Source organism: Carya illinoinensis, chromosome 14 (genome assembly GCF_018687715.1).
Source record: "Carya illinoinensis cultivar Pawnee chromosome 14, C.illinoinensisPawnee_v1, whole genome shotgun sequence".
Taxonomy (NCBI): Eukaryota; Viridiplantae; Streptophyta; class Magnoliopsida; order Fagales; family Juglandaceae; genus Carya; species Carya illinoinensis.
In genome coordinates this window covers 29,494,376-29,518,393 of record NC_056765.1, presented here as the reverse complement: position 1 = coordinate 29,518,393, position 24,018 = coordinate 29,494,376, and the positions used below count along the sequence as shown (strand labels likewise).

General features: G+C 36.0%; 1 protein-coding gene across 2 annotated transcripts in view; it reads right to left on the bottom strand.

Moving 5' to 3' along the window:
• Window positions 1-110: 110 nt before the first annotated feature.
• LOC122293894 (glucan endo-1,3-beta-glucosidase-like) overlaps window positions 111-24,018 on the bottom strand; it is a 39,306-nt gene continuing 15,398 nt past the window's right edge. Inside the window, exons 1-2 of one of the 2 annotated variants that reach the window (XM_043102335.1) lie at window positions 1,704-1,873; window positions 111-1,224 (exon numbers count right to left, since the gene is read on the bottom strand). In XM_043102335.1, the coding sequence (XP_042958269.1) occupies window positions 263-1,224; window positions 1,704-1,794 (1,053 nt within the window). In that variant the 5' untranslated portion in view covers window positions 1,795-1,873 and the 3' untranslated portion in view covers window positions 111-262. Of the gene's footprint in view, window positions 1,225-1,703; window positions 1,874-24,018 lie in introns of those variants that run through there. The other variant, XM_043102336.1, reaches the window with a different exon arrangement.

Below are 24,018 nucleotides of genomic sequence, written 5' to 3'. Positions count from 1 at the left end.
TGTCTTTCTATCACTCTAAATTTTTGGAATAAATGGTAATATTTGATCGTCAATTTTTTATTTTTAATTATGACAACATAGTACTGCACAAAGATATGAATTCGTGGGCGTGTTGTAGATAACTTATTTATTCATTAAAAGAGTAGTTGTGGAACGTAACATTTAGATTATTGAATACATAGCATCAAGGCACTGTTATTTAGAGCAATATATATATATATATATATATGTAAATATATTGGCACTGCCAAAACTGTTCTGATTAACCACCAAAACTGATTTGGTACTTGGGTTGTTGGCCCGGGGTGAAGAGACCAAAATGTTTCTCAATTTGATCTGGACCCTTCTGGTTTTCATCAAACATGGCAAACAAGTAAGTTTCTATTGCTTGTCCAGGCCTCTTTGGAGTCCCACTCTTCACATGATTAATCAAATTATTGTAGAAAGTGCCTGCATTTTCTACGCTTGCTGCATCACCCCCTTCTGATGGCCAACCGCTCTCTGATACCACGATTTGCAGATTAGGTGCACCGGCCTTTTCAAGAGCAGAGTACTGAGCATCCAACAACGCATCAAAAAGATTCTGGTACCCACGATTTCCTTCTGGGTCTGTGAACACAACCCCTGGAGAAGTAAACAAGGCATATGGAAGGGCAATTTTTTGAGGGTCATCGACGTAGGCAAAGTAGGGATACACATTGACTAGAAGTGGTGCTCCATTGCTGACGAGGAAATTGATGATTGGGTTTATAAATGAACTTGCTGTGCCACTGAAGGAGCCTTGTGATGGAGGGAATGGATTTTCCACCAAAGTTGTGTCAATGGATGTTGACACCTTGATTTGGTCCTGTAAATTTGCAGCTGCAATTGCATTGCGTATGTTTTGCATGGCAGGTAAAACAAATTGGGCTTCAGCATAGTCTGGACGTACTTCGTTCCCGACAGCAATGTATCGGAATTTGACATCAGGCCAGTAGTTTCTTACGTTGTCCTGGACCCAGCTTGTTGCTGCCGCAGCATCAGTGAGGGCTTGAAGCTGGTTCTTTTCACGGATGCCGATGATTAGCTCAATGTTTGATCCTCTAAGGGCGTTCAGAGTTGGTTGATCTGGTTCATAAATCCGCATTCTTCCAATGCCATTGCTTTTGTATAGATTTATAACATCTACTTCAGACGGGAGATTGTTGCCATTTTTTCCGTAGCATACACCGACAGATTGTGCGCCTGCATATCAAAATTGGGCCACAATATGATGAGTTTTTAGCTTAATTAGGTATTGGCAAGTCAAAATGTTCCTATGCATTGTGCGCCGACAATGATTTTACGAACAAAGTATTAGAATGATAAGTAATCATGTTGGTCTGAAGTACTTGCAGATGATAATTCTATGAACTATACGGATTCCATCACTCGGAAACAGTTGCAGAAAGCCAAACCCCGTTGCTACCATGCACAACTACTCAAGAAAAGAGAAAAAATTACACTAAATTCTTAGTTCAAACAGGCCTTTTTGGATCAAAATAGTCATACGAGGACTGATAAGAGGTGAATTCTGAGACCGAGAAGTTAGAGCTTCTTTGATTCTCACATCTCAAACCAATTTAGAGCTCAACATGAAAAGATTAGGCAATGCAATATGCACAGAGAGAGAGAGAGAGAGAGAGAGAGAGAGAGAGAGAGAGAGAGAGAGAGTATTAGAGAACCTGTTAGTTCTAGACCAGATAAGATAAAAGCAAGAAGTAGCAAAATGGGAGCCATAAAAGCTTTGCAATCTTTTGCATCCAAGAAACCCATTTGGGTAATTAAGAAACGAGAAATGGAACCAAATCTATGGCTTAACAGCGATATCCTTGCATTTCCATGTCTCAAATACGCCTTCATTTATATATAGGTTAGTGCCTTAGAATTGTTGCGTACTTTTAGACAATGCCCCATACCATCTGCCAATGACCTCTTCACCGTCAATCACTCCAGTGACATCAATCCATAATTTGTGACAACTACCATCTCTTGCAGGATTCTTAACCACAGACATACGTAGGACTCAAGTAAAAAGTCTTATGTTACATTTAATTGTCTATATCAGCTACAGAAAAGTCTTGGTCTTCAAGATGCAACCATTTAATGCAGCCGAACCCGTTCGAAATGGGGGGACATGGCTTTGGAAATTATTATCTGAAGGCCTCAAGGAATGAATTTGAACCATTAATTTGAATGTTTAGAGACGGTCCAGAACTATGTATATATTCAATCGACAATACTGCGTACTCAACCCGTTTCTCTCAGAAAAGTCATGAAGTGGACAAGTATTAAGTGCTAGTTTCTACAAGGTCTTGAAGTAGGCCAGGTACGTTTTTCAGTGGTGGTGGATGATGATTATCATCCAGCGCACTGTTTGATTGTGCGATATATTCTTTGAACCCAAAAATACGATCCAACTGGGAATTAAATGATCTGTCTGGCATGTAGACCTAGTTTGTGTTTGTGTGGCTGTGTATAATCCTGCAAGGATAGCATGTTTTCAAGAGCAGCGTCGACAAATTCAAAGCTTTTCAATTCTATACATGATTTATGTACGTTTAGGATTGTCGTGGAAAATGTAACTTATAGTTTTAGGAATTATATCTTCCACATTTTAGAGAGAGAGAGAGGCACAATATCTGGGCCCACGACATTAAATATAGTAGAATTTACGTGTTGTATATATCTCTCTCGGTATTTTAAAAGGTATTTTAATCGGAAAATTGTAAAAAAAACAATAATAATAATAAATCCTAATCCTGGTTAAATAGGTCTGTTCATGTAGTTTTGATAATTTGGTCAATCCTGCACTACCGGCCTTTTACCTTACTGAAAACATAAACATAAAAATCTGATTTGAAAAGTTATCTCACGTTGCAAAATGAGCACATAAATTCAAAAATTGAAGGAGCAAGCAAAAGAATAATAATATCATTACATTGGGTCTCTTGGAAACTACTAAAGAGCCATATAATTTGAAGAGATACAGTACTTTATATATAAAAAGATTTTTTAAAATAATTTTAAAAATTTACGTGACTTAATATAATATATTAAATTATAAAATAATTTTTACGTACCACGTAAAATCAAATCAGTTGTGAGCTTATTTCTTTCTTTTGCCCAGGCCTAGGCTGTTCTTCACTTGCTATGGGTTCCTCTTCCTCCAATGTCATGGTCCGTGTCTGACCCAAGCTTCCCATCGCACTCATCAGCCTTCCAGCAGTTCTCGGCTCACTCATCGGCGTGCTCGGGATCTCCTGCAGTGACGTCGGGTTGCACATGATCAGTTTCGAAGTTATTGGCGTTTTCTGTCCCATCGGCGAGGTCAACTCCTCATCCACAGACGTCGGGTTACACGCTGAGTCCAGAAAGTCCCCGTCGTTGCCAGAAGTTCTCCCTCTTCTGTAACCACTGCTAAGCTGGCCTCCACCGAACCACCGTCTGCCTCCTCCGAGACCACCGAAAAAATCTGGGTCGACTTTGTCACCCTTTGCTCAAGTATCGGCTCCGATATTGAAGATTTCGGCTTGGCTGAAATATTGGATGAAGCGGGATACCTCCTCCCCGTATCCACCCACTTCTTTCTCGGGTTGGGCCGAGATCCAGCCCTTTACCCTTCAGCCCAGCCATCAAGTCATGACCCAACTGCACTTCTGCTTCATGGCCCAAGTCCAAGTCCAAGCCCAAGCCCATGTTTCTTTTTTCTTCCGCCCTTATGAAGATTGTCTTGGGATGTTTGGAAATTGTTTTGGACTCCTTTCATCTCGTCTCGTCTCATCGGTTTATAAATACTATTTAAATATAAATATTTTTAAATTAATTATTATAATTTTTTTAAATTAAAAATAATATTAAAAAAATAATATTATAACAATATTTTAAATTTATAATATATATTTTTTATTCAACATCTTACTACTATTTACAAATTAAAATTTTTATCTCATCTCATCCATCAAATATAAATTTTCTTACCCTTTCTTTGGCTTCATTTACAGTAATATTGTTGAATACTCCTAGCAATATTTGGAGCCATACTTATATTTAATTTGCCATAATTAGTACCTGACCAAAATAATCTAGAATTTCAGCGCAATTTGTGCCAACAATAGAGTTTGATCAGTGAAATCAACGCAAGGTAGCTCTCAGTCAATAAACCACAACTTTCTCCTAAATCCATGTGTTTTAGAGAGATTACCACCATATTGTTTTCCTTGATAATTCAGAACCAGAATCGACGTTACCATGTTACAAGTAGAATATTTAATTTAATGAGTAGAATGTATCAACAGGGTATGAAAGTGGAATATCTAATTAAATAGGGTAGAGTGGCTCGAGCTCAAGACCTTTGCTCTAATGCTATGTAAAATCACCACTTATTTTGTTAGCTTAAACTGACGAGAAGAAGTAGATTTAAGTATTTGTATTATATTTATAATACTCTCCTCATGACATGTGGGCCAGACTCTCCCTCAATAAATGGGCTCAACACGTGAAATATTTAATTAAATGAGATAAAGTGTAGAGGGTTTGAACGTACTAAATATTCTGATACCATGTGAAATCATCACTTATTTCAAAAGTTTAAGCTAATGGAAAAATGTAGATCATTTAATTGTTTGTATTATATTCTTTACAACATTTACCTTAGTACTTGAAGCAACTTTGGTTTTCATCATAAAGAAGATAAAAAGATAATTAACTGTAGGTTTACAATAACATGTTGATTATGATCAAGATCTCTAGCTGATCATTGGTGTTCATTTCGTATTGCTAGGACATGTTTGGTTTGTGGAACAGACACTAATTTTTATCCTAATTTTGTTTAGTGACAAAACGAGAATACTTTAATATAATCATTGTAAAATCTTTAAAATCGTAAAACCTGAATTTATTAGAGTGGGCAGGAGGCAAGGTGGAAGAGAAATCCGCATTACTTAAATGAGACTTTTGTATTGCTTTGGCCTTGTATATAAATTCCACATGAGGCTACATTAACTTACACATAATATGTTAACAAATTTAAAAACTATTTTATTAGTTTTTAAAAACTAATAAAGTGCTTGCCTTCTTCTTTAGTCTCATTTTTTGGAGACTTAATCTTAGCCTTTGGCTCAAGGCTAGTGCTTAAGACTCTGTAATAGATGTGGTATACTAGAGACATAGGTCTGCTACCTTCAACCATATTAGAACCAGAGGTTTGGACATTTAAAGTTTGGACATTTCAAATATACTTAAGGTCTGTGAAGATGGTATTTAAATGTTTTAAAAACATGTTTTACTAAAGAAGAAGGCAGGAATGTTGTAAAAACCAATCACCCTCCTTTAGAAACCATCCTTGTTTCAGTCAAAGGGAAAGAAGTGAAAGTTTCACCTTTTAAAATCTCGGATCCAGGTCCAAATGAAAATGTTTTAACTGAAACAAAAAAGATTATCGAACAAAACAATTTTGTCAACCAGACCCTCCATACAATAGGTCAACAACTCGACCGTATAGAGGATAAAGTTGAAAAACCTGTTTTTGAAAAACCTACTTCAACAAGTTTAAAAATGATTGAAAAACCTTTGATTATTTTATCAGAAGACAGGTCAAAGATCCATTTTGGAGAGACTAGTATTATGGCTAAAATTGATCCAATGCTTGCTGAAGTTAAGCAAGAAAAACCCTCTGTTTCAACTATAGACAGAAACAACCCAGGGGTTAATTTCGATGATTCTTATTCTGTGCATACTTGGAATGATTCTGATGATGATGTTTCTTTAGTTCAGAAAATTGATTTACTTGAAAAAGAATTTCAGGGTCTTCAAGTTGAAAAACCCGAACTTGCCAAGATATATTCGAGAGACATTAAACCAATAGGTCTCACGAAAAACTGGTATTCTAGACCCACTCATCTTGATTTACAGTACGAAGAAAGAGGTTTTCAATCTCAATTCTCCGTATCTGCTGACCAAATGTATGAATGAAATATTGATAGATTCTCTGAGCAAGAAATCCTCAATACTCTGAATTGTATGTCTATGGTTGCTACTGCTTATTACAACAACAAACTCAGCCAGACTGATATTGTTGATATCCTGACCAGTGGATTTTCAGGAATGCTTCGTACTTGGTGGGATAAGCATCTCACTGCAGAAGTAAGGGAAACCATTCGTTCAGCCATCAAGAGGGATGAAGAAGGTTTACCCATCTTAGATGCTGAAGGGAACCGTAGGGAAGGAACCCAAGGGTCCCCTGATGGTGTTAATACCCTGATCTATACCATAGTTAAACATTTTGTTGGAACCCCTTCCAACATCACAAATAGAATTTCTGATTATTTGAATAATTTGCAATGCAATAAAATGTCTGATTATCGTTGGTATAAAGATGTTTTTATGTCTCGTGTTATGCTTAGAGATGATTCCCAAAAACCTTACTAGAAAGAGAAATTCATTGATGAATTGCCTCGTTTGTTCGCCATTAAGGTAAAAGACTCACTTACTGATATCTCGGGTTATCTGAATTATGATAATTATACTTATGGTGACATTGTAAGTATTATTCAAAAAATTGGTATTAGTATGTGCAATGATCAAATGCTGATTGCTAAACAGATGAAGGATAGAAAGAAAGCCAAATACGAGATGAGAAACTTTTGCGAACAGTTTGGCCTTTCTCTTATAGCTCCATCCGTGCAGCATAAAAAGAGTTTTAAAAAGTTTTCAAAACCTCGCAGGAACTATAACAGATCCCGTGATGAGTTTTACAAAAAACCTGTTTCAAAACCGGTTTCAAGAAAGAAACCATTTCAGAAAAAGGTTTCAAAACCCCCTGCAAAGGGAATATGTTTTAATTGTGACCAACCTGGACACTATACGAATAAGTGTACAAAGAAGCCACAAGGTTTTAAGAAAAAGCTTAATGAGTTGAATATCAATGCCGTAGATCAAGAAGATCTGTTTCATTTACTCGAACATAGATCTCCTACATCTTCGGATGAGGATGAATTTAGTTCTAGTGGATCTGATTACCACTCGGACTCTGATCATTCTAACTCACCAAATATTAAGCTTGATTGCAATGATTCTTGTTGTATTTCTAAAGTCAAAATAATCAATGTTTTAGACTGTGAAAGAAAACAAAAACATGTTTTGAGTAAAGAGCAGGAACATGAAAACATGCTCCTCTCTATCATCTCACAGATTCAAGACCCTGAGGTAAAAGAGAAATATCTCAAGAAACTCAAGGAGACATTGACTCGTAAAGCGCCATTGTCCTCCAAAGGGGAGATTTCTTTTGAAGAAATTTTGGGACACTTTCAAAAATAAAAATCCAAAGATATTTCATTAAAGGATTTACAGCATGAAATATCTCTTGTTAAAAAAGAGATTACTGAACTCAGAGAGGAGATCAAGGCTCTCAAATCTGAGAATGCTTCTTTTAAACAAGATTTAGCATGTTTAAAGTTGGATAAAGAATTTGATCATGAAAATCCTTCTGGTGAAGAATCAAACCAGTCAGACCATGCTAAACCCTCTAGTCCAATTAAGGATATTTGCTTGATTCACCATTCTGTTCCATAGAAATGCTTTTGTTTGATAGAGATTATTGTTAATCATGAATACAAATTCTCTGCTATTGCTTTGATCGATTCAGGAGCGGATCTTAATTGTATCTGAGAAGGCTTAGTTCTTACCTCCTATTTCGAAAAGTCTAAAGAGAATTTATTCTCGGCAAACGGGTCTAAAATGAAGATTCGTTATGAGTTGAACACCGCCCATATTTGCCAGGACAATGTTTGTTTTAAAATTCCTTCTGTGCTTGTTAAGAATTTAATCCATAATGTTATTCTTGGCATGCCTTTTCTTAACATGATTTATCCATTCCTTTCTGAGGCCGATGGGATCACTACCGACCCCTTTGGACAGAAAGTTAAGTTTAAGTTTGCTTCTAAGTTTGAACGTGATACTGCTAGAAGACCTGTGTTTTTGCTTTCTGCAAAAAGAAAACATTTAAATTTTCTTAAACAAGAAATCAAGTTCAAACGTGTTTCTGATAATTTACATGATTCCTTGATTAGATTAAAAATTGAAGATTTTCAAAAAACTTTGATTTATGAAGTCTGCTCGGAACTACCTAATGCTTTCTGGCATAGGAAAAACATGTTGTTTCTTTACCTTATGTTAAAGATTTTTTTGAAAATTTAATTCCAACCAAAGCAAGACCTATTCAAATGAATAGAGAAACTTTGGAGTTTTGCGAAAATGAGATCCAGGATCTTCTTGCTAAGAATATCATCAGGCATAGTCAGTCACCCTGGTCGTGTGCTGCTTTTTGTGTCCAGAAAAATGCTGAGATTGAGCGAGGTACACCCCGTTTAGTCATTAATTACAAACTATTGAACAAGGTGTTAGAGTGGATTCGGTATCCCATCCCTAACAAGAATGACTTAGTTCATAGGTTAAGCGATGCAGTTATTTTCTCTAAATTTGACCTTAAGTTCGAATTTTGGCAGATCCAAATTAGGGAGTCAGACAAGTACAAGACTGCTTTCACTACTCCTTTCGATCATTATAAGTGGAACATCATGCCATTTGGGCCGAAGAACGCTCCTAGTGAATTTCAAAATATTATGAATGATATCTTCCTATCATTCACTGATTTCACCATCGTCTACATAGATGATGTTCTTGTATTCTCTAAATCTATTGATGAACACTGGAAACATCTTAAAACGTTTCTTGATATCATCAAAAGAAATGGACTTGTTGTTTCTACAAAAAAGATTAAATTTTTCCAAACCAAGATCAGATTCCTTGGTTATGATATCTTTGAAGGCAAAATCAGGCCCATCCAACGAGCTATTGAATTTGCTGACAAGTTTCCTGATGTCATCCTTGACAAAAATTAGCTTCAAAGATTTCTTGGTTCTTTGAATTATATTTCAGATTTCTATAAGGATATGAGAAAACAATGTCGCCCTCTCTTTTCGAGATTGCGTTCCAATCCTTCTTCGTGGACTGATGTTCACACTAATATTGTTAAACAAATCAAGACACATGTCAAAACTCAAAAACACACAAACAGCTTCAAGATTGTCGAAACTGACGCCTCGGACGTAGGCTATGGCGGCATCCTGAAACAAGTTGTTTCACCGGGTTCCTCTGAATAGATTGTTCGCTTCCACTCCGGAACCTGGAATCATGCATAACATAACTATAGTACTATTAAAAAAGAGATTTTATTTGTAGTACTATGTGTTTCTAAATTTCAAAGTGATTTGCTTAACTAACATTTTCTTTTACGCATTGATTGCAAAACTGCTAAAACTGTTTTAGAACAAGATGTTAAAAAAATTGCATCAAAACAGATTTTTGCACAATAGCAAGCTATTTTAAGTGTTTTTGATTATGATATTGAATTTATCAAAGGTTCTGATAATTCTATTCCTAATTTTCTTACCCGTGAATTCTTGCAGAAAACATGAGTAAGAAGAAGAAACCTGTTCTACTGGTTACTTCACTACCACCTACATCTGTTTACCCAATGCTTATGCCTCTAGCATCTGCATCAACTTTGGCTTCCTCCCCACTGGAGATAGCCAATAGATTTACCAGTCTAGGACAAGTTCCTAGACCTATTCCCCCAAGTTCTTTTGCTTCCACCTTAGCCATGCCATCCGATCCGTATGCAAACCCCTTGGCTTCGGTACCACCCAGATTTTCCTCTGCCAACAAGGCAGAATATTTCAAAAAAGCTTGGTTCCAGAATCTGTTTTACATTGAGAAATCGGTAAAAACAGATCATTTCCAAATTGCTTCAGATTACTTTCCCCGAAGTTTTCATTGGATCCTCAAAGATCTAGCCAAAAACCTCTCCTTTTACCTTGAACACCGGTTCCATCTTCATTAAACCTATTCATTGTAAAGTTGATCCCTCAAAGATCATCTTTTACAATTGTTTCATTATTTCAGTTATAACAGAAGAATAATGGGAAACCCACCCTTCTACTTTCAAAACACTTAAGAATACTGATACTCAATATAATTATTATGATTATATTGAGACTTGGTTAAAATTTCCTTTGTTCCAAACCCCCAATATGCAGCACTCTTGGTTCTTCAACTTTGACAATAAGTGCAAACATATTTTTCCTTTGTGGTTTCAGAAATGGTGGCATTTCTTTGGCCCCATTACTGATTTATTTCTTGATAATCTTCAGAAGGTTATCAAACATTATGCTATAGCCAGTGTACCTAAGATGAAAGGACGAGACACCAAACTCTCGCCCTTACTCCATTTTTGTGCCAAATACAAGACCCCTTGGATTTGTAGATGGCAATACACAAAAAATGAAGATATCTTGGTTCGCTAGTATTTTGTCAAATGGTGGGATAAATTTTCTCACACAAATGACATTATTTCTCGTGTTTCAACAAATTTTCCTCCTGTAGTTCCTAATTTAAAGAACAAAGAGGAATTTCCTTCCCCTGTTTCGAAGCAAGCCTTGATTATATATCCAACCATCCCAGGTTTAAGTGATCAAGCTTCAGTTTCAGAATCAAAGAGTTCTTCATCCAAGTAGAAGAAAAAGTCATATTCAGCCAAAAAGAAGAATTCTGCAGATTCACAATATTCAGCCTCTTCTTCAAAGAAAAAGTCTCATTTTGACCAATTGAAGAAGAAAGATTTACTCCAACTGTTGAAGAAATCCATTGAGGACAACTCCGACAGTGAAGGTTCCGCTAAAGAAGCAGAGGCTTCATCAGACTCTGATCCTATGGCTGCATATTTCAGTCATGACTCAGAAGATTATCCCCCTCGATTGGGAGATGACTGAGTAATGTCCACATATTTCACATCTTTTCAACCCTGGAGTCTCAACTTTTTAGGGGTAGAAAGATGGTTTACTCATTACAGTTTGCTTTCGGCACAAGAAGACAGAGTTGGTTTTGGTACAGAAAGAATATTTCACTTTTGGCAAAAGAAGACAAAACTACTTTCAATGAATGCATGCTTCTGAAAAGTGAATAGTAAAAAAGTCATTGTTCACTTTCATTATTCATACTGTGATTTATGGATTCACTATTTGTAAAAGCGTTTCCTTCATCTATAAAAGGACCCTTCATTTCATTTATTTGGCAGAACTTTCTGGTCGAACTCACCTTCAGCAAGAACTGCTTCCATTACTTACTTTCAAGCTTAAATTCACCTTCCTTCTCTTCTCTTTCTTTATTTCAAGCTTGTAAGTCTTTTGGTTTAAATATTTACTTTCAATTAATAATATTTGAAAGTTTTGGTTTAATATTTTCTTATTTCATATTTTGGCATAACATGCATTGGAAGTCTGAGACTCCACATACTCTGCTCATGTTTAATTCTTGCCATTAATCTTTGAACTCTTTTCTCTCTATCTTCACTTGATTCCGCACTTTATGGTATTAGAGCCATAAAGTTCAAAGATTGCTTTTGGCCTAAAGAAGAAGTGAAAAGAGTTGTGAAGTAAAATCTTCACAGATTTTACTTAAGGCCACACTTTATTAGTTTTTAAATTATGATCATATTAACAAATTTAAATTTACAATTTGGATTTAAAAATCTTTGTTTAGTTACTTTTGAGTCCAATGGACCATGGGAACTATTGGAATGGACAGCTCTTTTTTTTGTGGTTTGGGGGGGGGGGGGGGGGGGGGGGGTCAGCCCCCACCCCAAGGGCGGGGTGTGAGGGAAGGGTCAACCTCACCCCCGCATGGATGGGTAACACCCGTAGAGTCCTAGTCAAGAAAAGAATTAAAAAAAAAAAAACAACTCAACTTCTTGGCTTTCTTTCTTAATTCTCACACTTCGCAAAATAGTTATAGGTATTTGTTTGCTGATGCAATTTAAGGGCTAATAATATATTTGAGTCAGCAAGGTTATTACCAAAGGCTTGTGACCTAATTGACATTAACCCAACTTCCAAAATGAAGGTCTGGAGTTTGAAACATCCCTCCTCAAACATATCAGGAAAAAAAAAAAAAAGGTCGGCAAGGTGATTCTCTAGGATTTATAAAAACGTTGGGAATCAATTTTTTGCCATCGTTGTTTTAGCGACTATGATGCTGGCACTTTCAAATGTTGGTAACGGAACGATTTGTCTCTTATAAACTTCACATTACTCATTGTGAAAGAAGCTAAAATAAAATATATTTTATTTGCAGCCCTTAGGAATTGGGTAAAGTCGTGATTGAAAATCCATCTCTTTCAAGTAAAGGCATGCATGCAAATGATCTTTTATTTTCTTATCTATTTTTAATAATGTATCAACTATATTATTAATTATATTCTTCTTTACATGCATTACATTAAAATTGTGTCATAACAAATTTGCATAGTGTTGAAATTTAACAAGTTTAAGTCAAGAGTTCTAATCACCATGAAGTCGGATTCGAAGTGAAATTTTATCATTCTAAGAGATTTTTGTTCAATGGTTAATCTTTAGAAGAAAAATATATTAATTATCCATTAGATGATAGATTTATTCAATCATTTAATGACATCATGGGATGATGAGAGGATGATGAGAATTTGAATGATGGATATCCTTACCTATATCTTTAAGTAGGTTCCGAGGAAGAAGATATGCTCAAATTTCGGATCTCATCCTTCAAATACATTTGATGCTTGCATATCTCCATTGGCAAGATTATTGATAAATGTGTCTTGCTTCTCTATTTTAAGTGAATTCTTATGCAACTCTTTTATCTTTGTATCAAAAATTTTGCATCAATTAGCATAAAAAAATATTGAAATATGAACTTTTTATACTTATAATAGATCTCATAGAAAGCGATATATTCCTACACAAAAATAAATAAAACAAATGACAATTTTTTGGGTTTATTATTTTTAAACTAATTTTGTTTATCTTCTTGACTGAAGTTGCATCATGGTAATAGAGCTATGAACCTAGGGTTTTGCTTCAGTTTCACTACAAGATTGATATAGCATTTCTGAATTTTTATCATATGAGCATTTGGCTCCTTTTCATAAAGCCTTTAGCATCTCTGTTTCATCTAAAAAAGAATCTGAATTTTACCATCAAGTTGTTAAGCATCCTTATTGGAGAGATGATATGTCCATTGAATTAGTTGCCTTAGAATCAAATGATAATTGGACTCTCACTGACCCCCCAATAGATAAAAATCCCATCGGTTGTAAGTGGGTATATAAAACTAAGTTTCATTCTGATGGCTCAATTGAGAGGTATAAGGCAAGAGTAGTTGCCAAAGGTTATACTCAAAGGGAAGGGCTTGACTACTAATAAACTTTTTCCCAAGTTGCAAAAATGGTGACAGTGAGGTTCTTTTTTAATATTTTTTTTAATTATTTTTATCCCTGTCAGCAATTCATAATTGGCATATAATGCATTTGGATGTGAAAAATGCATTTCTTTATGGTGATTTGGATGAAACAGTTTATATGGGACCCCACCTAAGTATCTTAGAAATGGGGATACTTGAGTTTGCAAGCTGTAGAAATCCTTGTATTGATTAAAATAGTCTTCTAGACAGTGGAACTCAAAGTTCACTGCAGCCTTGGTTGGATTGGGTTTTTTCCAATCTAAATATAATTATTCATTGTTTACAAAGAAAATAGCTTATTATTTTGTGGCTCTTTTAGTGTATGCGGATGACATACTACTAGCCAATAGTGATCTCTCTGTTGTTTAGCATATTAAACAATCTTTGAGTGCCCTCTTTAAACTAAAGATTTTAGGTCTTGTCAAGTATTTCTTAGGAATGGAAATAGCTCGATCCAAAAAGGATATTTCTATCTGCCAAAGAAAATATGCACTAGAGTTGATATTTGATTTTGCATTACCTTCTCTCACATATGCCTTCATTTATATAGGTTAGTGCCTTAGAATTGTTGTGTTTTAGACAATGTCCTATACCATTCGCCAATGACCACTTCACCGCCAATCACTCCAATGACATCAATGCATAATTTGTGACAACTACCATCTCTTGCAGGAAAACAAAAGAAACCCAAATCAGGATTCTTAACCACAGACGTGCGTAGGACTCAAGTAAAATGTCTTTGTTACATTTGTCTATAATAGAAAAGCCTTGGTGTTCAAGATGCATCCATTTAATGCAGCCTAGCCTGTTCCAAATGGGGGACATGGCTGTGGAAATTATCTGAAGTCCTCAAGGAATGAATTTGAACATTAATTTGAATGTTTAGAGACGGTCCAGAACTGTGTATATATTCAATCGACAGACTGCGTCCTCAACCCGTTTCTCTCAGAAAAGTCAAGTCGACATGTATTGACTACTAGTTTCTACAAGGTCTTGCAGTAGGCCAGGTATAGGACCTTTTTTAGGCGTGGTGGATGATGATCGAATGCGCTGTTTGATTGTGCGGTATATTCTTTGAACCCAAAAATAAGATCCAACTGAGAATTAAATGATCTGTCTTACATGTAAACCTAGTATGTGTGTGTGTGGTTGTGTATAAGCCTACAAAGATAGCATATATTCAAGAGCAGCGTCGACTGATTCCAAGCTTTTCAATTCGATCTGTACATGGTGTTGATTATGATCAAGATCTCTAGCTGATCATTGGTGTTCATTTCGTATTGCTAGAACATGATGTTTGGTTTGTGGAATAGACACTAATTTTTATCCTAATTTTGTTTAGCGACAAAACAAGAATGCTTTAATATAATCATTGTAAAATCTTTAAAATAGTAAAATCTGAATTTATTAGAGTGGGCGGGAGGCGGGGTGGAAAAGAAATCCGCATTACTTAATTGAGACTTTTGTATTGCTTTGGTCTCGTATATAAATGTCGCATTAGGCTACATTAACTTACACATAATATGTACTAACAAATAGTTAACTTCTTGGCCTTATTTATTGATTCTCACACTTCACAAAATAGTTACTGGTGTTTGTTTGCCGATGCAATTTAAGGGCTAATAATATATTTGAGTCAGCAAGGTTATTATCAAAGACTTGTGGTCTGATTGTTATTACCCCAACCTCCAAAATGAATGTCTAGAGTTTGAAACCTCCCTCTCCAAAAAACAAAAAAGAAAAAAAAAAAGTCAACAAGGTTATTTTGTGGGGTTTATGTAAATGTTAGGAATCAATTTTTTGCCTTCGGTGTTTTGGCGACTACGATGCTGGCACTTTCACATTACTCATTGTGAAAGAAGCTGAAATAAAATATATTTTAATTGTAACTCTTAGGAATAGGGTCTCTCACGTTGCAAAATGAGCACATAAATGCAAAAATTGAAGGAGCAAGCGAAAGAATAATAATATCATTACATTGGGTCTCTTGGAAACTACTAAAGAGCCATATAATTTGAGGAGATACAGTACTTTATATATAAAAAGATTTTATAAAATAATTTTTACCGATCACGTAAAATCAAATCAGTTATGAGCTTATTTCTTTCTTTTGTCTGTCTAACATTTCTCAAATATAAAGACTATTGGATATCTCGTTGTGTAATTCTACGTACAAATGTGAAGTATGTAAATCTCGTGTAATCGCTTTGAAAAAGAATAGGATTTACTATTAAAAAATTAATTTTTTTATGTAAATCTCATATCTTATTTACTTTTTTCAAAATGATTACTCAATAGTTACACAATTTACTATTACAAATATCTTTTCTCTATTCCACCATACTGGGGTTGAATACAATTTTTAAAACCATCATACACGTTTAATCTTGGACCTAGAAGAAAAGTTCCGTCGTCAAGACGGAAAATTCAAGAGGATAAACAATGCATGTGTGCTTGTTATCCACAACCTTTCAAAGACTTGGCGTGATCAAGAAGCGCACACACCATATATTATATTTTATTATTTTTTAAATTTTTTAAATTTTTTTTAGATTTATTATTTTTAAATTAATTGAATTATTCTAATATCAAATATTTGGTAAAATAAAAAATAAAAAAAATATATAATATATGGTGTGTAAATTTATGTGCAAAATTTTTCATTATTATAATATCTTAGAAACAATTAAAAAAGTTCAAAGCAGCATTAATGTAGCAGTTTGTCTAGGATGTTTGGAAATTGTTTTTTGCCTCATCTCATCTCATCGATTTTTAAATATCACTTAAATATAAATACTTTTAAATTAATCATTATAATTTTTTTAAACTAAAAATAATATTAAAAAATTATATTATAATAATATTTTAAATTTATAATACTTTTAATTCAATATCTTACTACTATTTTCATCTGATCTCATCCTCCAAACATAAATTTTCTTACCATTTATTTGGCTTCATTTACAGTCATATTGTGGAATACTCGTAGCAATATTTGGAGCCATAGTTGTATTTAATTTGCCTTACTTAGTACCTGACCAAAATAATCTATAATTTCAGCGCAATTTGTGCCAACAATAGAGTTTGATCAGTGAAATATACGCAAGGTAGCTCTCAGTCAACAAAGTGGAGAAGGCACACAATTAGTTTTTGGTGCTTGCACCACTACTTTCTCCTAAATCCATGTGTTTTAGGGAGATTACCACATATTTTTTTCCTTGATAATTCAGAACCAGAATCGACATTACCATGTTACAAGTAGAATATTTAATTTAATGGGTAGAATGTATCAACAAGGTATGAAAGTAAAATATTTAATTAAATAGGGTAGAGTGACTCGAGGTCAAGACCTTTGCTCTAATGCTATGTAAAATCACCACTTATTTTGTGAGCTTGAACTAAAGAGAATAGGTAGATTTAAGTATTTGTATTATATTCATAATACTCTCATCACATGTGAGCCAGACTCCCTCTCAATAAATGGGCCCAACACGTGAAATATTTAATTAAATGAGATAAAGTGTAAAGGGTTTGAACGTACTAAATACTCTAATACCATGTGAAATCATCACTCATTTCAAAAATTTAAGCTACTGGAAAAATGTAGATCATTTAATTGTTTGTATTATATTCTTTACAACATTTACCTTAGTACTTAAAGCTACTTTGGTTTTCATCATAAAGAAGATAAAAAGATAATTAACTATAGGTTTACAATAACATGTTGATTATGATCAAGATCTATAGCTGATCATTGGTGTTCATTTCGTATTGCTAGGACATATTTGGTTTGTGGAATAGACACTAATTTTTATCCCAAATTTGTTTAGTGACAAAACAAGAACACTTTAATATAATCATTGTAAAATCTTTAAAATAGTAAAACCCGAATTTATGAGAGTGGGTTGGAGGCGTGGTGGAAGAGAAATCCGCATTACTTAAATGAGACTTGTGTATTGCTTTGGCCTCATATATAAATGCCATGTTAGGCTACGTTAACTTACACATAATATTTACTAAAAAATTTAAAATTTATTTTATTAGTTTTTAATTATGATCATATTTACAAATTCAAATTTATAATTTGGATTTAAAAATGTGTTTAGTTACTTTTGAGCCCAGTGGACCATGGGAACTATAGGAATGGTAAGTTTTTGTTTTTAGTTTTGGTTTTTGTGTTTGGAGTTGGGGGGGGGGGGGGGGGGGGGGGGGGGGTGTTGAGTAGGGGTGAGCAGTGGGGCCCCAGAACCTGCAGCTCTGCCTCACTCGCCCTGCCCCCGCATACGCGGGGAGGGGCATCCGCACCGCAAGGGCGGGGTACGTGGGACCCCGCCCGTATGGGATGCCCCCAGCGGTGACGGGGGACGGATACGCCGCGACCTTGGTCCGGTTTTCCCCCGCCTCGCCCCGTGTTATATATATATATATATATAATATATTATATAATATATTTATATATAATAAATACAATTTATAGATGAAATGACGTCGTTTTGTACATGACAAAATGGCGTCGTTTCATCTATGAAACGGTTTCATTAAGCCACTTTATTAAATGTAGGGGTGGGCAGCGGGGCCCCGTTACCCGCTGCCCTGCCCCGTTCGGCCCGCCCCCGCATAGGGCGGGGTGGGTCATCCGCACCGTCAGGGCCAGGGCGGGGCCCCCCGGCCCGGAAAGGCTAACCCCAGCAGAGGCGGGGGAAGGGGACGGACCCCCCCGGTCCGTTTTTCCCCCGCCCCGCCCCGCATCATATATAATATATATAATATATATTATATATTATATATATATATATAAGTTTAAGTATAACTTAAGTGAAACGGCGCCAGAAACTTAAGTTAAATTATATACGCCGTTTCACTTAAGTTATACCCCTTACCCTTAACACCCCCCCCCCCCCAGGCGTTCGAAACCCAGAAACTTCTTCAAACCCTTCTCCCGACTCCCTCCCTTCCCCTCCCCTCCAAAACCCCCAATCCCCTCCCCTCCAAGCCTAAGTCGCCGTGCCGCACGCCGTCCCTCCTCCCTCTGCCACGCCGGACGCACACCGGACGCACGGTATTATTTTCTTAATTTTTCTCTGTTAAATTATATATATATTTTTTTTTGAGTTTTGATCGGAGATTGGAGGAAGGATGGGGTTGAATCGGAGATGGAGGATGGGATTTGTGGATTGTGTGCTGTGGATTCGTTGATTTGTCAAATTGTGTGATTGTTTCGGATTTCAAGCATTTTGGATGTTTCGGATTGCCCATTTTTGTTGTAAATTTCATTGAAATCGTAACCCCTAAATTGATTTAGGGGTTTCATGATTGAAACCCCTAAATCAATTTAGGGGTTTGGGTTTCGGATTGGGACCCTAAATTAAATTAGGGTTCCAATCCGAAACCCTAATTTTTTTTTAGGGGTTTCAATCATTGAAACCCCTAAATCAATTTAGGGGTTTCAACCTAAATCAATTTAGGGTTTCAGATTGGGGTTCCAATCCGAAACCCTAATTTTTTTTTAGGGGTTTCAACCTAAATCAATTTAGGGTTTTGGATTGGGGTTCCAATCCCCAATCCGAAACCCTAATTTTTTTTAAGGGGTTTCAATGATTGAAACCCCTAAATCAATTTAGGGTTTCGGATTGGGGTTCCAATCCGAAACCAAATCCCAATCCGAAACCCTAATTTTTTTTTAGGGGTTTCAACCTAAATCAATTTAGGGTTTCGGATTGGGGTTCCAATCCCCAATCCGAAACCCTAATTTTTTTTTAGGGGTTTCAATCATTGAAACCCCTAAATCAATTTAGGGTTTCGGATTGGAACCCCAATCCGAAACCGTAATTTTTTTTAGGGGTTTCATGGATTGAAACCTCTAAAAAAAAACCCTAAAATTGTTTGAGATAATAATCATACACATATATATATTTATATACATATATATAAATTTATGGAGTTGTGAAACTTGTTTGAGATAGTAATCATCATGGACGCACGGTATGATTTATTAGGGTTTTTGGCATCTTTCTTTTCTTGGCTAGGGTTTTTGCTCTTGAAAGTATGAAATTAAGTTTTTGGCAAATTTGCACTTTTTGATCTTTTTTATTTTTCATATTTTTTAAACATCTTTCAAGATTTTAAAAAATTAAAAAATATACCAATATACTAATATTAATGTCAGTAACTATTAAGAAAATAATTTTATAAAATTAAATATATGAAAAGTAAAAATGAGAGAACAAAACTATGAAGCATATTATCATTTTTTTTTTGTTTTATTTAAAAGTTTTAAATAATTATAACTATTAGATAATTAAAATTAAAAAAAATCAATTTGAAAATTATATAAAATCAAATATGGCCTTCATGAATGTCTTTTTTTATTCAATCATTTAAGTACATATCATTTAATTGAATGATATCATTGGGTGATGAAGACAATGATAATTTTTGGGTGATTAAAATTATGATAATTTTTTTTAAAAAAGGGTAAAAAAGAGAAAAGAGAGAAGACTATAATGCCTATTAAAAAATGTCTATTAAAGTGGCCTATTAAAATAATGCCTATTAAAGTGGCGTATTAAAATAATGCCTATTAAAAATATGAAGCATCGCTCTTCGACTCTTCCTATCAAATTATTTGGAATTGCTTATATGAGGTGTAAAAACTTATTATAGTGTAGCCATTCATATTATCATCATTATATATAAAAAGTACTTAATACATCAATAATAGTTATGTATGTAGTTTTTGCTGATTGTGTTGGATTGCACTTTGAATTTTTTTTTTTTGTTGGAAAATCAGGAATGTCTTCGGATTTCAGTGATAGCTCGCCTTCCCCAGCCAACACCCCTACCCCAGAAACTAACCCTACTCCTACCCCTATAACGAGTACACCTTGCCTTGCTCCAAAACCCACACAGGGCAAGAAACCTGTATCTATAGTTTGGCAACACTTTACCAAACTAGAGGGTGGGGACCCCAACAACCCACAAGCTAAATGTAATCACTGTGGGAAAATGTATGGATGTCACTATAGGAAACATGGTACATCCCAGCTGAAGGTCCATCTAGATGAACAATGCAAGAAGAGTCCAATTTTAAAATCCTTAGTAGAGAAGGGCCAATCTAGACTAGATTTTAAAATGGCTGATGGGAGTAGTGGGGCCGGGGGGCCAACATTGAAGGGGTATACGAAGTATAACCCCGATGAGTGTAGAAGGAAGTTAGCTCGTATGATTATCATGGACGAGCTGCCTTTTCAATTTGTGGAGGGTAAAGGGTTCCAAGAATTTGTCCAAGAGTTGGAACCCAGATTTGTACTTCCTTCTCATCACACCGTGGCAAAGGATATTAAGAAGATGTACCTTCGTGATAAAGATGTTTTGAGGGGCCAACTCGCGGGTTTGGTAGTTTGCCTCACTACCGATACTTGGACTTCTATCCAAAATATGAATTACATGTCGTTGACTATGCATTTTGTTGATGCTGATTGGGTTCTGCACAAAAAGATTATTAAATTTTGTCAAATAACTGATCATAAGGGTGAGACGATTGGGAAGGCATTGGAGGCCGCAATAAAGGAGTGGGGGTTGGAAAAGGTTTTGTCTGTGTCAGTTGATAATGCGTCGTCTAATGATGTCGCATTGGGATATCTAAAGAATTATCTTAAAGATGCAAATAAGACATTCTTGGGTGGTGAATACTTGCATGTTAGATGTGCTGCACATATTTTGAATTTAATTGTGATTGAGGGGTTGAAAGATGTTGATGACTCGGTTGCACGAGTTAGAATGGCTGTGAAATGGGTGAGGTCTTCTCCTTCTAGATTGGAGAAATTCAAAATTGCTGCAAAGGCTGCGGGCATAACATCGAAGAAGGGTCTTTGTACTGATGTTCCTACCAGATGGAACTCAACCTTCTTGATGTTGGAGGCGACCCAGGAATATAAGGCAGCCTTTCAATTATTGGGTGATGAAGACATCCAATATGTCAAATACTTTGATGAGCACGGGGGATCACAAAAGCCTAATGATGATGATTGGGTGGTAGTTTCTACTTTCGTTGATTTTCTTGGATTATTTTATGATGTCACGTTGAACATATCTGGTTCTTTGTACCCTACGTCCCATGAGTTTTGTCAACAAATATGTAGGGTAAAAGAAGAATTAGAAGATATGCGTAGGGGTTCCAATGAAAGGATGAGGGGGATGGCAGTGACCATGATGCTAAAATATGACAAGTATTGGGGAGATTTGACTAGAATGAATATTTTCTTATATGTGGCTGTTATTCTTGATCCCCGTCTGAAAGTTTCAGGCTTGTTATATGGGTTGGGACTTGTTCACGATCAGGTATGGACTGACATTATTGGTGAATTGGCCCGAGATACCCTGAAAAAATTGTTTGACGAGTTTATGGCAATTAAGGGTGGTACTACATCGAAGACACATACACCGACCCCAACTCCTTCTACAGACACCGTGACCGGGCCTCCTACAAAGAAGCGCAGAATGTCGTGGACTAAGACCCTCGCACAGAATCCCACACTAGTCCATCAATCTATGGAGGTCATTTCTGAGTTAGACAACTATTTGTCAGCGGATATGGTCCAAGATGATGATGATCATTTCGATATATTAGGATGGTGGAAGAATGCTTCAAAGAAATATCCCATCATTTCTGAGATTGCCCGCTGTATTTTGGCCATCCCTATTAGCATCATTGCCTCAGAGTCAGCCTTTAGTACCGGAGGTCGTATATTGGATCCTTTCCGTAGTTCATTGTCTCCTACAACTGTAGAGGCATTGATATGCACACAGAGTTGGACGATAGGAAAGGATATTCATGTTTCGGATATTTTAGATTTTAAGGAGACCGATGAGGGTGGTGATCAGTCTGGATTTAGACCACCTGGTAATTATTTTTTATTTTTTATATTCATTTCCATTTCATCGTTATTAATTTTAATATTAATTTTTGTAGTAACACATGAGACGTCTAGCACCTCTGCAACATAAAAATGTGCTCAAGCCCGGGCAGCTCCAACTGTCACACCCCTTGACTCAAAGACAAGCCACAGCTGACAAGCCTCTTTAGAATGATCAATTTTTATTGATTTGTAAAAATTTTGTATTCAATAATTTGTAATGTTGATACAATGTCTTTTGGACACTTTTATGTTTGTAATTTTGTAATTGTTTAGCCTTTCAATTTTGTAATAGCTTAGTTATTATTATTAGTTTATTACGTATTAGACTCTTAGACATAACACTTTTTTTTTTGTTTTAAAATTTAATCTGGGTTTTAAATTTTTTTTTTCTTTTTTTACTTATAATTTTATGGGCTAAAAATGAAAATGGCCTACAAGGTATTTTTGGGCCAAAAATACATACTTGTGGGCTATTTTGGCCCATTGCTGAGATTTCTGGGCCCAAAATGGCCCAGAAATTGCTTCTGGGCCATTTTCGGCCCAGAAATTGCTTCTGGGCCCAAGGTCCAGAATGGGGGGTGCGGGGGACTGGACGGATTGGCCCCCACACCCGTACCCCGTCATGCGGGACGGGGTACCCCGCCCCCGCACACCGGAGGCGGGGGACGGGGGGGATTTTCCCCATCCGCCCCATGCGGGGGCGGGGGGCGGGGCCTACCCCGCACCGTATGGTGCAGGTAGCACCCCTAATTAAACAGCGCCGTTTCATTAAGTTTTAACCCTAAGGGGTTAACACCCCCCTGCGTCGCCGCCTCCCTTCGGCAAGCTTCTCTCTCTCTCTCTCTCTCTCTCTCTCTCTCTCTCTCTCTCTCTCTCTCTCTCTCTCTCTCTCTCTCTCTCTCTCTCTCCAGTACCCCATTCTCTCCTCCCTCTCGCAGTCTCGATTGGAGACTTGGAGTCGTTCTCGTTCTCTCCTCTCTCTCGCACGATGCACAACACCGGACGCCCCGCACGATACACGGTAAGTTAGCTCGTATGCTTTTTCTCCTTTTTTTTTTATTTTTTTATTTTTTATTTTTTAGTTTTGACTGGAGATTGGAGGAAGGATGGGTTGAATCGGAGATGGAGGATGGGATTTGTGACTTGTGTGCTGTGGATTCGTGATCATTGTGCATGTGTATTCAGTGTTAGGGTTTTCTTGCTGTGATTGTTTCGGATTCCGTCTAAATTGATTTTTTTTTTTTGTAAATTTAATTGTATTGAAAACCCCTAAATTGATTTAGAGGTTTCATGATTGAAAGCCCTAAATCAATTTAGGGGTTAGGGTTTCGGATTGGAACCCTAAAATAGGGTTCCAATCCGAAACCCTAAAATAATTGAGGGGTTTCAATCAATCTCTTTCAAGTCAAGGCGTGCATGCAAATGATCTTTTATTTTCTTATCTATTTTTAGTGATGTGCCAACTCTATTATTAATTACATTCTTCTTTACATATATGCATTACATTAAAATTGTGTCATAACAAATTGTATGGTGTTGCAATTTAACAAGTTTAAGTCACGAGTTCCAATCACCATGAAGTCGGATTCAAAGTGAAATTTTATGATTTAAAAGATTTTGGTTCAATGGTTAATCTTTAGAAAAAAAAAATATTAATTATCTATTTTCTCATCATCCCATGATATGACTTTAAATGATAGGTTTATCCAATCATCTAATGCCACATCATGGGATGATGAGAATTCAAATG